Below are 12,324 nucleotides of genomic sequence, written 5' to 3'. Positions count from 1 at the left end.
TGTGTCTTTTGGTTGGAGCATTTAATCCATTCACGTTTAAGGTAATTATTGATATGTATGTTCCTATGACCATTTTCTTAATTGTTTTGGGTTTGTTTTTGTAGGTCCTTTTCTTCTCTTGTGTTTCCCACTTAGAGAAGTTCTTTTAGCATTTGTTGTAGAGCTGGTTTGGTGGTGCTGAATTCTCTTAGCTTTTGCTTGTCTGTAAAGCTTTTGATTTCTCCATTGAATCTGAATGAGATCCTTGCTGGGTAGAGTAATCTTGGTTGTAGGTTCTTCCCTTTCATCACTTTAAGTATATCATGCCACTCCCTTCTGGCTTGTAGAGTTTCTGCTGAGAAATCAGCTGTTACCCTTATGGGAGTTCCCTTGTATGTTATTTGTCATTTCTCCCTTGCTGCTTTCAATAATTTTTCTTTGTCTTTAATTTATGCCAATTTGATTACTATGTGTCTCGGCATGTTTCTCCTTGGGTTTATCCTGTATGGGACTCTCTGCACTTCCTGGACTTGAGTGGCTATTTCCTTTCCCATGTTAGGGAAGTTTTCGACTATAATCTCTTCAAATATTTTCTGGGGTCCTTTCTCTCTCTCTTCTCCTTCTGGGACCCCTATAATGCAAATATTGCTGCGTTTAATGTTGTCCCAGAGGTCTCTTAGGCTGTCTTCATTTCTTTTCATTCTTTTTTCTTTATTCTGTTCCGCAGCAGTGAATTCCACCATTCTGTCTTCCAGGTCACTTATCTGTTCTTCTGCCTCAGTTATTCTGCTATTGATTCCTTCTAGTGTAGTTTTCATTTCAGTTATTGTATTGTTCATCTCTGTTTGTTTGTTCTTTAATTCTTCTAGATCTTTGTTAAACATTTCTTGCATCTTCTCGATCTTTGCCTCCATTCTTTTTCCAAGGTCCTGGATCATCTTCACTATCATTATTCTGAATTCTTTTTCTGGAAGATTGCCTATCTCCATTTCATTTAGTTGTTTACTTGGGGTTTTATCTTGTTCCTTCATCTGGTACATAGCCCTCTGCCTTTTCATCTTGTCTTTCTGTGAATGTGGTTTTTGTTCCACAGGCTGCAGGACTGTAGTTCTTCTTGCTTCTGCTGTCTGCCCTCTGGTGGATGAGGCTATCTAAGAGGCTTGTGGAAGTTTCCTGATGGGAGGGACTGGTGGAGGGTAGAGCTGGCTGTTGTCCTGGTGGGCAGAGCTCAGTAAAACTTTAATCCACTTGTCTACTGATAGGTGGGGCTGGGTTCCCTCTCTGTTGGTTGTTTGGCCTGAGGCAACCCAATACTGGAGCCTACCCAGGCTCTTTGGTGGGGCTAATGGTGGACTCTGGGAGGGCTCATGCCAAGGAGTACTTCCCAGAACTTCTGCTGCCAGTGTCCTTGTCCCTTGGTGAGCCACAGCTGCCTCCCGCCTCTGCAGGAGACCCTCCAACACAAGCAGGTAGGTCTGGTTCAGTCTCCTATGGCATCACTGCTCCTTCCCCTGGGTCCCAATGCGCACACTACTTTGTGTGTGCCCTGCAAGAGTGGAGCCTCTGTTTCCCCCAGTCCTGCTGAAGTCCTACAATCAAATCCCGCTAGCCTTCCAAGTCTGATTCTCTAGGAATTCCTCCTCCCATTGCCAGGCCCCCAGGTTGGGAAGCCTGACGTGTGGCTCAGAACCTTCACTCCAGTGGGTGGACTTCTGTGGTATAAGTGTTCTCCAGTCTGTGAGTCACCCACCCAGCAGTTATGGGGTTTGATTTTATTGTGATAGCGCCCCTCCTACCGTCTCATTGTGGCTTCTCCTTTGTCTTTGCATGTGGGGTATCTTTTTTGGTGAGTTACAGTGTTTTCCTGTCGATGATTGTTCAGCAGTTAGTTGTGATTCCGGTGTTCTAGAAAGAGGGAGTGAGAGCATGTCCTACTCCGCCATCTTGAACCAATCTTCCCTAAGTCATTCTTATCTATTCATTTCAGCAAAGAACCTTTCCTTGGCCATATCTTATTTAATTAGTTTTACTGGACCTAAATAAACTGCACTTCTTCATATATGGTCCTTACTGTCCATTAGACAATAAGTTCAGTAAGATGAGGGTCTTTGTTTTTCTTGCTCTCTTTGTGTCCACAGTGCTGGAACATATGGACAGTAAATATTTGTTGAATGAATGAATGGATAATTCAGACTCTTTATTACTCCGTTACTATTTCCTCTGTTTGTTTCAATTAGTGCAACCTGACCTGCTTGTAGTACAACCTAGTGGGAGTGATGGATCAAAAGCCTTTCAAGACCCATGCAGTTTTCTAACCCTGCAGAGCACTTGGTTGGCCATGGTTTCCATTAAGTTTCCACCTACTGCCTGATACTCAAGTACACTTCACTTTTCCTCCTTTCTCTAACTAGCCCTTGCTGCCAGCCTACCTTTAGTATTTGGTTTAAGAACACTGACTACACAGAGACTAATTACCATGCAAGGACCACCTCCATACTTAGGATGCCCCTTATTTTAAACTGATCGGATGTGACAGATAAGAAATTGGCGGAGGGCAATGTAAATCATGCTAACGATTTTCATAAGCCTGCTGCCTTTGGCCCATCTCCCAACCACACAATTGGTGAACTCAAGGCATATTTTCCTAGTTTCATAAGGGAAAGCAGTAAGCACATTTTTCGAATTTTTAAAATTCTAGATCATGTAAAGCAAAGATCTTATTTTCAGTCATAAACATTTCCACTACTTCTGCTTACTGCAAAGGCAAGCTAGTATGTAGACATGAGACACAGTAAAGAAGCAGTTCCCCTTTCTGCCAGAGAATAAATTTGAGACACTTCTCTGAAAATCAATAACCATGCAATCTGGGTCTGCTGTCCACCGCACAGGAGCAGTGTGATTATCTAATGATGCCAGTGGAAGTTTCTGAAAATCTAAGGTTAAAATTCTACATAAACACTAACATTACTTCCTGGTTTTATAAATTCAAGAAAAAAAATTAAGCATTTTCCCTTATATATCTTTCTCGTCTATCTTTAAGGGAAGCATTACATTTTGAAAATCTCCTGTCTTAGATTTTATAGACAGAGATACTCTAGGTAATAATCCTCAACCCTGGTTATTGTTTCAGAACTGTGAAATTTTAAAGAAATTGTTTAATTCATCTTAAATTCATCTCCCCTTTAGGGAGACATTATCAACAAATGCCAACTGATGGGCAGGAAATCAGTTTTATTTCAACCAGCGGGCCCGTGACGCCAGGTTGTACATTCCACTCTCTGGATGGTTTGGCAACGCCAGCCTGAGCAGGGAGGTAAAGACAGGTGAAGCTGCATTGGAGCCAACAACCTCCTTCAGCGCCATTACAAAGACAGGATTTTATTCACTTCCCTCCAGGCGCTCTCCAACAATGTCACTGCCATCAGCCTCACCAGGGAAAGTGACGGTCGCAGCTTACCTTGCGGAGACTGACACCAGCCCCCAGCATCTTGTCCACAGTTGGCCTTGGCAGAGAGAGGTTGTGATGCAGGAATCCAGAGAAGGTTTCATTGTCTACCAGGAAGTCCCGAAACTTCAAGCCTGCTGGAGAAATAGCGTTTTATTTTCATTTCATAAGTAACTCAAAAAATAAATAAATTAAATAAATAAATAAATAAAAAGCACGACGGAGCAAACTATCATAATATTGACTGCCTCGTTTTAAACCGATTGATAACCACAGGCCTCTGGCTTAAGCACACAGAGAAACAAAGTTCAGGGAGCTTCGCCTTAACAGCAGAGACAAGAAAAGACTGCTTTCTGAAGCTGTGGAGTGCGGCACTTCTGTACGTACACACACACACACACACACACACGCAGCTTTTCCTTGCTTTTCAAAGAAAAAATCAACCCACCTGAGATTTGTGACCCTGACCCCACAGCGCCCGTCTCCCCAGTGCCATCTCAGACAGCTAAACTTGGAGATATTTAAAGCCTTTATTCCCACAAGCCTCAGGGCCTGGTTTCCTCTTGATGCACAGCACTGGTTCTCAAACTTGAGTGGGCATTAGAATCACCTGCAGGACTTGTGGAAACAGACTGCTGGTCCCCTACCCCCAGAGTTTCTGATTCATCGGCCTGGGATGAGGCTGGAGAATCTGCATTTCTAACAAGCTGCCAGGCAGTGCTGCTGCAGCTGGTCTGCGGCCCACCCTTTGAGAACCAAGGATGTAGAGCATTATGCATATCAAAGCGCTTTCACAGACTTGGTCTCATTTCAGTTCTAAACGTGGAACACGTGATACAGAGCTCCAACACCCAGGTCTGCCGTGCTTTAAGAAAACACATATGCATACATTTAAAAAAATCAACGCTACCAAATGATTGGATTGCTGCAGGGTGTCACACAGAATCTCTTTAAATAATTAGCCCTTCAGGTACATTTAGAAAAGGTTTCCAATCCAGTGCAGTGAAGCAGAAAAAGCACTAGCCAGAAATCCAATTTTAGTCCCCAGAGTTGGAGGCTGTGCCTAGTGGCATCACTTGGGTATTTCATATCTTTCTGAATTTCAGCTTCTTCATCCCAAAACATGAGGTTTCTGGCCAGATGCTTGGCAGGCCCTCCTCCTTACTGAAATGCTCTCATTTTCCCTGCCATATTTCATTTGAGTGTCCACTTCTCCTTCTGCCCCTCCCTCTTAATAACCCAACTTCTTTCAATAAAGAGAAAACCAGCTCGTCATGACCTCATGACCAGGCAGACATCACTGAGAGACTAGCCCACAGGCCCAGGAACGAACCCACCTCCCGGGGGCAAACCTAGCAAACCTAAATCACTTAACTGATGAGAAACAGACGTTTGACCTGAAAATGGGGCTGTGAGGTGAGGCTTAAAGAGGACAGGAATTAATCCCGGGAGCTATGGGGGTGATGTGCAGAGATGAAGTAGAAGGAGGGCTCAAAATCCAACCAGACTCTCATCAGTGCTTCCTGATCCAGACATGTTCTGCTAAAGCAAACTTTAATAATACAGAGTTATAGAAGGGATACACTAAGCATGATTCGCGTCTCTAGAGAAATGATTCTCTGGCTACACCTTATTTGACTAACTCCTAGTTATTCCTCAGGACACGTTCAAGAAGCTGGTCCTGGCCCAGTCAGTACCCCTTCTGAGAACAGGTGCTCCTGCAGGCTGACCCCTGCCTGGTGCTCCCTAACACATATGACGCTGCGTTCTCACCATCGTGTTCGCTTCTATAGCTGCCAAACCTCAGAGCATCTTCGACTCACTTAGGGACATGCTAAAATGCAGTTTCTTGGGCCCAATTCCCAGAGATTCTGAAATAGTGGCTCTAGAGTGGGGCCTAAGAATCTACATTTTAATAAGCATCTCTTGTATTTCTAATGCAGGGGGTCTGGGGACCATCCTTTTAGGAATGTTGCTTTATTTGCATATTCTCTCCACCAGACTATGCCTCTGGGACACAGACTATGTCTTTTATCCTTGTATCCCGGTGTCCAGATCAAGCAGAGAATTACTGATCAGTGAATGATGGCTGGATAATAAATACTAGGAGATGGGATCAGGGCTGGGAAGATTCCGGAAGTATCCGAGCAACATCACAGGAGGTTTCCTTTCAGCTGTACAGGCCCGAGAAGGGCCCAGAGGTATTAGGATGATCCCCAGGCTGCACCCCAACAGTAAGCAGGACTCCTGGTCACTAGAACTATATTCCCAGAGACGCAAAGTGACATCCTGAGTGTCCCAGTAGCCCTAAGGTATCCCTAAGGTAAACGGGAAGAAGGTAGGAAAGCTAGTGGCTTCAACTGAGGTCTGGCATGGAAAGCCTGACACTAACCACTGTGGAACAATGGGGGTCAGAAAACCTGGGCTCTGTACCCGTTTATTTGCCAGATTATTTCACCTAGCTGTGTCTCCACTGCCTCACCTGTAAAGTGAGGGATGAAGAAACCTCTCTGAGCTCCGGACAGAACAGAATATTCACATGAGCTGAGCCTCAGTGACCAGGCGGGTCACACAGCCCTCCTGAGAGTGAAAAGCCAGAGCAGCACTTGACACTGGGCTGAGCCAACTCCAGAATAGCCTCCTCCCTCCGGAGCAGGGCTGCTGAAGGGTGGGAGGCCGACCCCGCTGCACTTGCGATGGCTCTAGGTCACGAGCAACACTCTTGAGACCAGGGAGCATGCGCAGTGCATTTACAAGCCGTTTCTGGTAAGTCAGCTGGCTCTGCGGATGAGAACAGCTGGATGTGATCAAACTCCAACTGCCTCTCAGTGAATCCTCCGAATGAGAAAGAAGAACCGAGAGGCTGATTAAACAGTCAACAACCTTTGGCAGTGCACGTGCACGTGGTGGGGAGGCCGCCATGCGGCAAGGCAGCAGGGAGGGCCAAAGATCCCTGGCTACGAAGAACTTGAATTCTGGTCACACGGATACCACACATGTGGATGCAGAGTCACACACCGCCACCACCAAGCTGCAGCCAGTGTGCGCAGGAAAGCAGCGCTGTGGGGTGCACTGGTTCTCAACCTTGGCTCCCGGGAGACGTGATCAGAACTTCTGGGGCTGAGACCCAGGCATCAGAATTTTCTAACACTCCCCAGGGTGATTCCAGCCAAGTTTGGGAAACAATAGTGCAGTGAAAACATCAGGGGTGCGGGACCAGAATAACCTAACTTTGATGCTGGACTCTGCTGTTTATGAACTGTGTGGCTTTGAGAAGTTCACTTTGCCTTCCTGAGCCCAAGATTTCTTACCTAAGAGGTAAGGGTAACAGTACCCACTTTTCGAAGGTATGAGGATTAGAGATATTTACGTGTAATGCATGAATAGTGAGCAACGGGCTCATTGTAGGTGCTCAAAAAATGATAATAATTTTGTGATTATTGAGAAGGGTTTATTTCACTCACCTTTACTAGCGTACCACCATGAAGTGTAGAGAAAAGGTAAGGACACAGGCACTGCCCTCAAGGAACTTCCAAGGATGATAAGGGAGATGAAGAGGCAAATCAACAGAGAAAGCAGAAGGGATGAGAGAGCCAGAGGAAGGCAGCTCATGGAAGCATTTGACCCAGATGAGGCTTATTATCTGCAAGTGTTTCAAGGGGGTAGTCAGGCTGAAGCCAAATTCTGGAAAAGGACAGAGAGCCAGAAGTCTCCAGAGGCTGTGTCTGGTGAGGAGAGGGTAAGGAAGGCCTCCTGTGATGGCAGGGACCAGGATACCCTGTAGTCATAGTGCTGTGTACACCAGGTTCTCAATGTTTCTGAATGAATAAATAAATGTACAAGCAGATAAACATAGAGGAGATTCCTCAAAACCTAAGATTTGGCGAGTAGGATGGGAGAAGGAAGAGGACGAGGTATAGTATGAGGCCAGAGTTGGGTGACTTTGTACCTCTGGTCTCAGTTTTCTCCGTTTTGTTGTTGGCAGGAAAATGAGTGGAGAAGCCAAGAATATCGAGAAAGCCTGATGTCTGAAACGGCCCTTCTCCTCTCGGCCTAGCTAACTCCTACCCTTCTTTATGACTTGGGCCATAAGTCATCTCCTCCAGGAAGCCTGCCCTGACGTTCTGCCCTCAAGCTGGGTCAGGTGGCCATCCTCTGTGCCCTAATAGCCTCCTAAGTGTGCTTCCCCCAAGCTGCAGTTGTCTGAGACCACATCTTTTTCCCCAGAAGAACAGAAGTGCCTGAGGGCCAGGACTTTGGAACTCGAAAGCACAGCAGTGCCTGGCACAGAGAAGGCACCCCGGCAATGGTGGATGATGGAGGAATGGATGAACACAAATGAGTGAATCAAGTAATGAACTGAGGTGATCTGCTGCGGGTAGGGAAGGGTGAAACAGGACCTGAGTGTGAAACAAACCAGGTCAAGATAGCGTTAGAGTTTCTCTAAGCCCCCTCAGCTGCGTCAGCCCAGGTCAGGAAGACAGTCAGGTGAGTGGGAGCTGGAAGCAGAGTGTTGGAAGTGTCAATAACAGGATAAATGGGGATGACAGCAGCATCTACGTCACTGCACTGAGCTGGGGGTTAAATGAGAAAACGCACCTGAAGTCCCAGCATAATGCCTGAAACCAAGAAAAGTTCTCAATAAGGACGGCTAATACCATCATCACTTTCAGGAAAGACACCTCATTAGCTTCGTTGCTAGTTTGATCCTAAAGCATATGCTTTCAGAATAGATAAGAACACAGAAGTGACTTTGCCAACTAAGTCAATACTGAATTTATGATCTAAGGTATATGCACGTGTGTGTGTGTATGTGTGTGTTATGTATTTGCCTGGCTGAGCTCCTGAGTCAGACAGAACTATTGAATTCTTTCTGCTGACACTGTCCATAAGGTGAAGAAAAGGTTGAAGCTAACCGATTTGCCTATTCAAAGCTTTAGAAAAGATAAATAAATCTAGCATTTTGCAGAGAATCAATGGAAATGATCGCTGCAAGGATGGGCATAGATGGAAGATGACCAGTAAGAAAAACCAGCCATTGGAAACAAGACAGAGAACACAATGGAAGAGATAGTCACTTACTTGGCCATTTAACTTTGCCCACATGAGCTGACATGACCTTGATTTTCTTATCTGTAATGTGTAAGTTGTAGAAGATGATCTCAGAGGTCTTCTTAAAGTTGGTACTGAAAGGTACACTTGGGGTAAAACTAAATCAGCACTGGACATGGCATCAGAAAATCTGAATTCAGGTCCCAGTTCAGCTGTTTCCTCACTGTGTAATCATGAACCTCACTTTTCTGAATCTCTCTGGGCCTCAGTTTCCTTAGATGTAAGAAGGGTTAATAATATTCACCGCTTGTTGTGAACACCAAGATCAAGAAAGTGAAAGTACTCTTCTGGAGGGAAAGGGCCTCAAGAGTTTACAAGGGTAACTGAGAGGATATAAATGCTGTCACAGAAAATGGTCATCAGGGAGCTCAACGGGTCACTAAACTAAACATGAGTCCCTGCTGCCTGCAGAGAAGACCAAAAGTCCAGCAAAAGGCGCCTAGAGCTTTCCGGCTGCCATCTCTCTGATATGGACCAAAATACTTGAGGAGCCAGCGGCAGCCTGTCCTTTTCCAGAGAGCTTTGCTTTGGGTGCAGGGAGGCAGGGCAAAGAAGAAAAAAAAAAAAAAAAACAATTCAGGAGCTTGGAGTCTAAAGAACAGAACAAGTGAAGTGTGTGTTTGTGGGCTGAGGACAAACAGGACAGAATCCTCAGTTCCTTGCCAGCCCTCTGGGCCAGGCAGGCTAAGGAAACGCTTCCACAGCAGCAGAGAGAGGGGTGTGGAGGCGGAGGGGCACTGCACCGGGGGATACCTTCATGGCCATGCAGTGTTCCTTCTGCTTCTTCCCAGCCTGCCTGCGTGCCGCGGAGAAGGAGGGGAGCAGGGAAGAGGGAGGGCAGCAGCCCTGGAAGGCGGAGGAGGGAAGCCCTCAGCAGAGCTGGCGGCGGGGTTACTCTCGGTCAGTGCCCTCCAGTGCCCAGCTCCGGTTTCAAGATCGCTGTAGTCTCTTTTGTTCAACATGAAAAGAAACCACAGGATCAGCTGCTTGAGAAGTGGGTGGAGGAGGCAAATGAAAAAAAAAAAAAAAAGAAGTCGAGAAAGAGATCACATCAGCTTCCCAGGCCCAAATACTCTTCTTAAAAGGACCCCAGGAGGGTCTCCCAGCCCTGACCCTGTCGCAGGGGCAATGGCCTGGAGGGGCCATGGCCAGATTCTCGCTCCTGGCTTGACTCAGCCTAAGCCGGGCCTTCTAAACAAGACTGCGAAACATTTCTCTGCCAGAAAAGGGCTGGGAACAAACATACTCAGGTGTCTTCTGGGGTATTTTTTGTTGTTTTGGTTTGTTTTCCTGATGCTAGGGCTCCACTTTCTTCTTCAGGGATAGCTCCCGCCTGCTTCACTGAGACGGCTGGACCCTCCCCGGGAAAACCAGGGCTTCTCTGGGAAGTTCAGGGCTCTGGAGAAGTGGGTAAGGCAGGATATCCTGGCTGCTCCCTGGGCTGACTCCTTAGGGCCTGTAAGAGGAGGCCAGGAGCCTGGGGTACACACAGCCTCAGGACCTCCCTGCTGGTCATCTGGGCCCAGGGTCCCCTACCCAGGAGAACTTTCCTTCTCTACAGTGAGGGCTTGCTGACGGACACCAAGACACCCCTGAAAGATCCCAGGTTCTGGAGTCTGGCTAACCTGGTTCATACCTCAGTTCCAGAATTTTCCAGTTATGTGGCCTTGGAGAAGTCACTTAGACTCTCTGAACCTGCATTTTTCTATAAATGGAGATCGGCCATACTAGGGGGTGGGCTAAGTAAACACTAACGACACTGAGTGAATACTGATTCACACACACTGCAAGAGAAAATACAAGCTGAAAAATTAAACAAGTTCAAAACAAATGTTGATAAAGTCTTGGATGACACTTATGTGAAGGGTTCCACAGAGAAACCAGAATATTTAGGGTCACGCTTCCTGAACCCTTTGTGGCAAGTCCCGGGGAAGCCAGAGTCTTCTCCTGAGACCAATGGGAGCATCACAGCTTCTGGAACCACATTTTCCTCATTCTACATAGAATGGAACTTGCATAAGTTCAACAAACTTCTAAATGGCTACTGAACCCAAAACGCTAGAGCTATGGTTCCAAGTAGCAATATTTCTTGGCGCTCCTTGAAGGCAGGAGCCTGTAATAAAAGAGATGCTGTATAAAGACAGGATCCCTGCCCTTGCCTTCCAAGAGAAGGTGGACAGAGGGTCAGGTGAGCAGAGCCGTGAGCCTCCAGCCCACTCTGCCACTCCAGAATCAGTCAACATTGAAATCGGGGGATGGGAAGAGACATGACACATATTTCCCAGATCCATCTGCTAAGGTAACAGCATACCTGTGTCTTACTGAGAAGTGGGCAAGGTGGGAGAGGTGGTCAGGAGCCCCTGGAATGAGGACTAACATCAGCTGATAAGAAGCTGAATGGTAACCAGGCCCCCAAAGAGCCAATGGAGACTGTGGCCCCAGAGGGAGAGGTGACCTGTTCACACTGGCCAGGAGCTCTGCTAATGCAATGCAGGTGGTGGACACAGTCGGGCTGGCTTGGGAAGCCCAGAAGGAAAAGAAAGATAACACTGGGGAGGTAGCATTGGCCCCAGTGAGTTTGGCACCTAAAGAGAAAAGAGGAAGAGGCAAGGAGACATCATTAGACAAAGCAAGAAAACAGCTGGGAGAACACTACATGGAGACCCCTTTGTGAAGGCCAGAAAGGTGGAGAGGTGAGGGAGGGTGCCCAGAAGAGGCAAGGAACAGAGAGAAGGTGAGATCAAAATAAGAGGAAACAGAGTCTAGAAACAGAAAAGACCACATCAAACAGAAAGGGCAGAGAGAAAAAGAGCTGGGAAAAAAGAAGGGAGTTGGAGGCATTCAGTTCTTGCTGATGAGCTGGTCTCTGACTGAAAATGAGACCAGAGGCTCCTAACACAACAAGTTAGGGATTAGAATCAGCATGCAGGGCCCTGAGAAGCCCAGGAACATGGGAAAGGAAGGGAAGATGAATTTATCAATTAGGGGCTGAGAAGGGGTTCTTTCCAGGGTTGGACTAAGGAAGAATTGTTCATATATATAAGGTATAAATTACTTCAGTTTTTCTTACTTTTAAAATTAATAAAACGTATATTAAGGGACATGGTAGTGCTTTGTCGGCAGAGGAAGGGGCTTAACATGTACCGAGCATCAGATACATTATATGTATTATTTTCTTTCTTTCTTTCTTTTTTAATACACAGCCATTGTATTTTATTTGGCCGTGCCGTGCGGCATGTGGGATCTTAGTTCCACGACCAGGGATCGAACCCATGACCCCTGCATTGGGTGCCCAGAGTCTTAACCACTGGATTGCCAGGGAAGTACCTATATTATTTTCTGCAATCCTTAAAACAAGCTTATGAGAAAGGTATTATTTTTCCCATTTTTCAAATGAGGAAACAGACCCAGAGATGTTAATATCCTGCTCAAGGTCACAGAGCAAGCAGGTGGTAAATCTGAACCCAATCAGCTCAGGCTTACAAAGTTTTGGCTCTTTTCGCTATATAGGAATTAAATGAATCATTTTATTCTTTTAAAATGCTTCATAATGATTTTGGCATCAAAAGCTGGTGATACCACGCATGCGTCCTGGTACTGGAATAAGGCGAAGTGGCAGCATGGGATGGTGCAAAGATGCTGAGCCTTGAGGTCAGACAGACCCTGATTAAATTCACAGCCTTACTCTGTGACCTTGGGCCAAAGATGTAACCCTGTGAGCCTCAGTTTCCTCATCAATAAAATGGGGGTGATAACACCAAGCTGGTGCTGTTGTAAGACTTGAATGT

At 46.3% G+C, this 12,324-nt stretch overlaps 1 protein-coding gene across 5 annotated transcripts in view; it reads right to left on the bottom strand.

Annotated features, from left to right (window-relative positions):
- ABCA1 (ATP binding cassette subfamily A member 1) overlaps positions 1 to 12,324 on the bottom strand; it is a 181,829-nt gene that overhangs the window by 78,491 nt on the left and 91,014 nt on the right. For 4 of the 5 annotated variants that reach the window (XM_068553820.1, XM_068553818.1, XM_068553819.1 and 1 more), the window contains one exon: positions 3,437 to 3,561. In XM_068553820.1, the coding sequence (XP_068409921.1) occupies positions 3,437 to 3,561 (125 nt within the window). The remainder of the gene's footprint in view (positions 1 to 3,436; positions 3,562 to 12,324) is intronic. The other variant, XM_068553821.1, reaches the window with a different exon arrangement.

This window comes from Eschrichtius robustus, chromosome 10, assembly GCF_028021215.1.
Source record: "Eschrichtius robustus isolate mEscRob2 chromosome 10, mEscRob2.pri, whole genome shotgun sequence".
Lineage (NCBI taxonomy): Eukaryota > Metazoa > Chordata > Mammalia > Artiodactyla > Eschrichtiidae > Eschrichtius > Eschrichtius robustus.
This window is presented reverse-complemented; position numbering and strand designations above follow the sequence as displayed.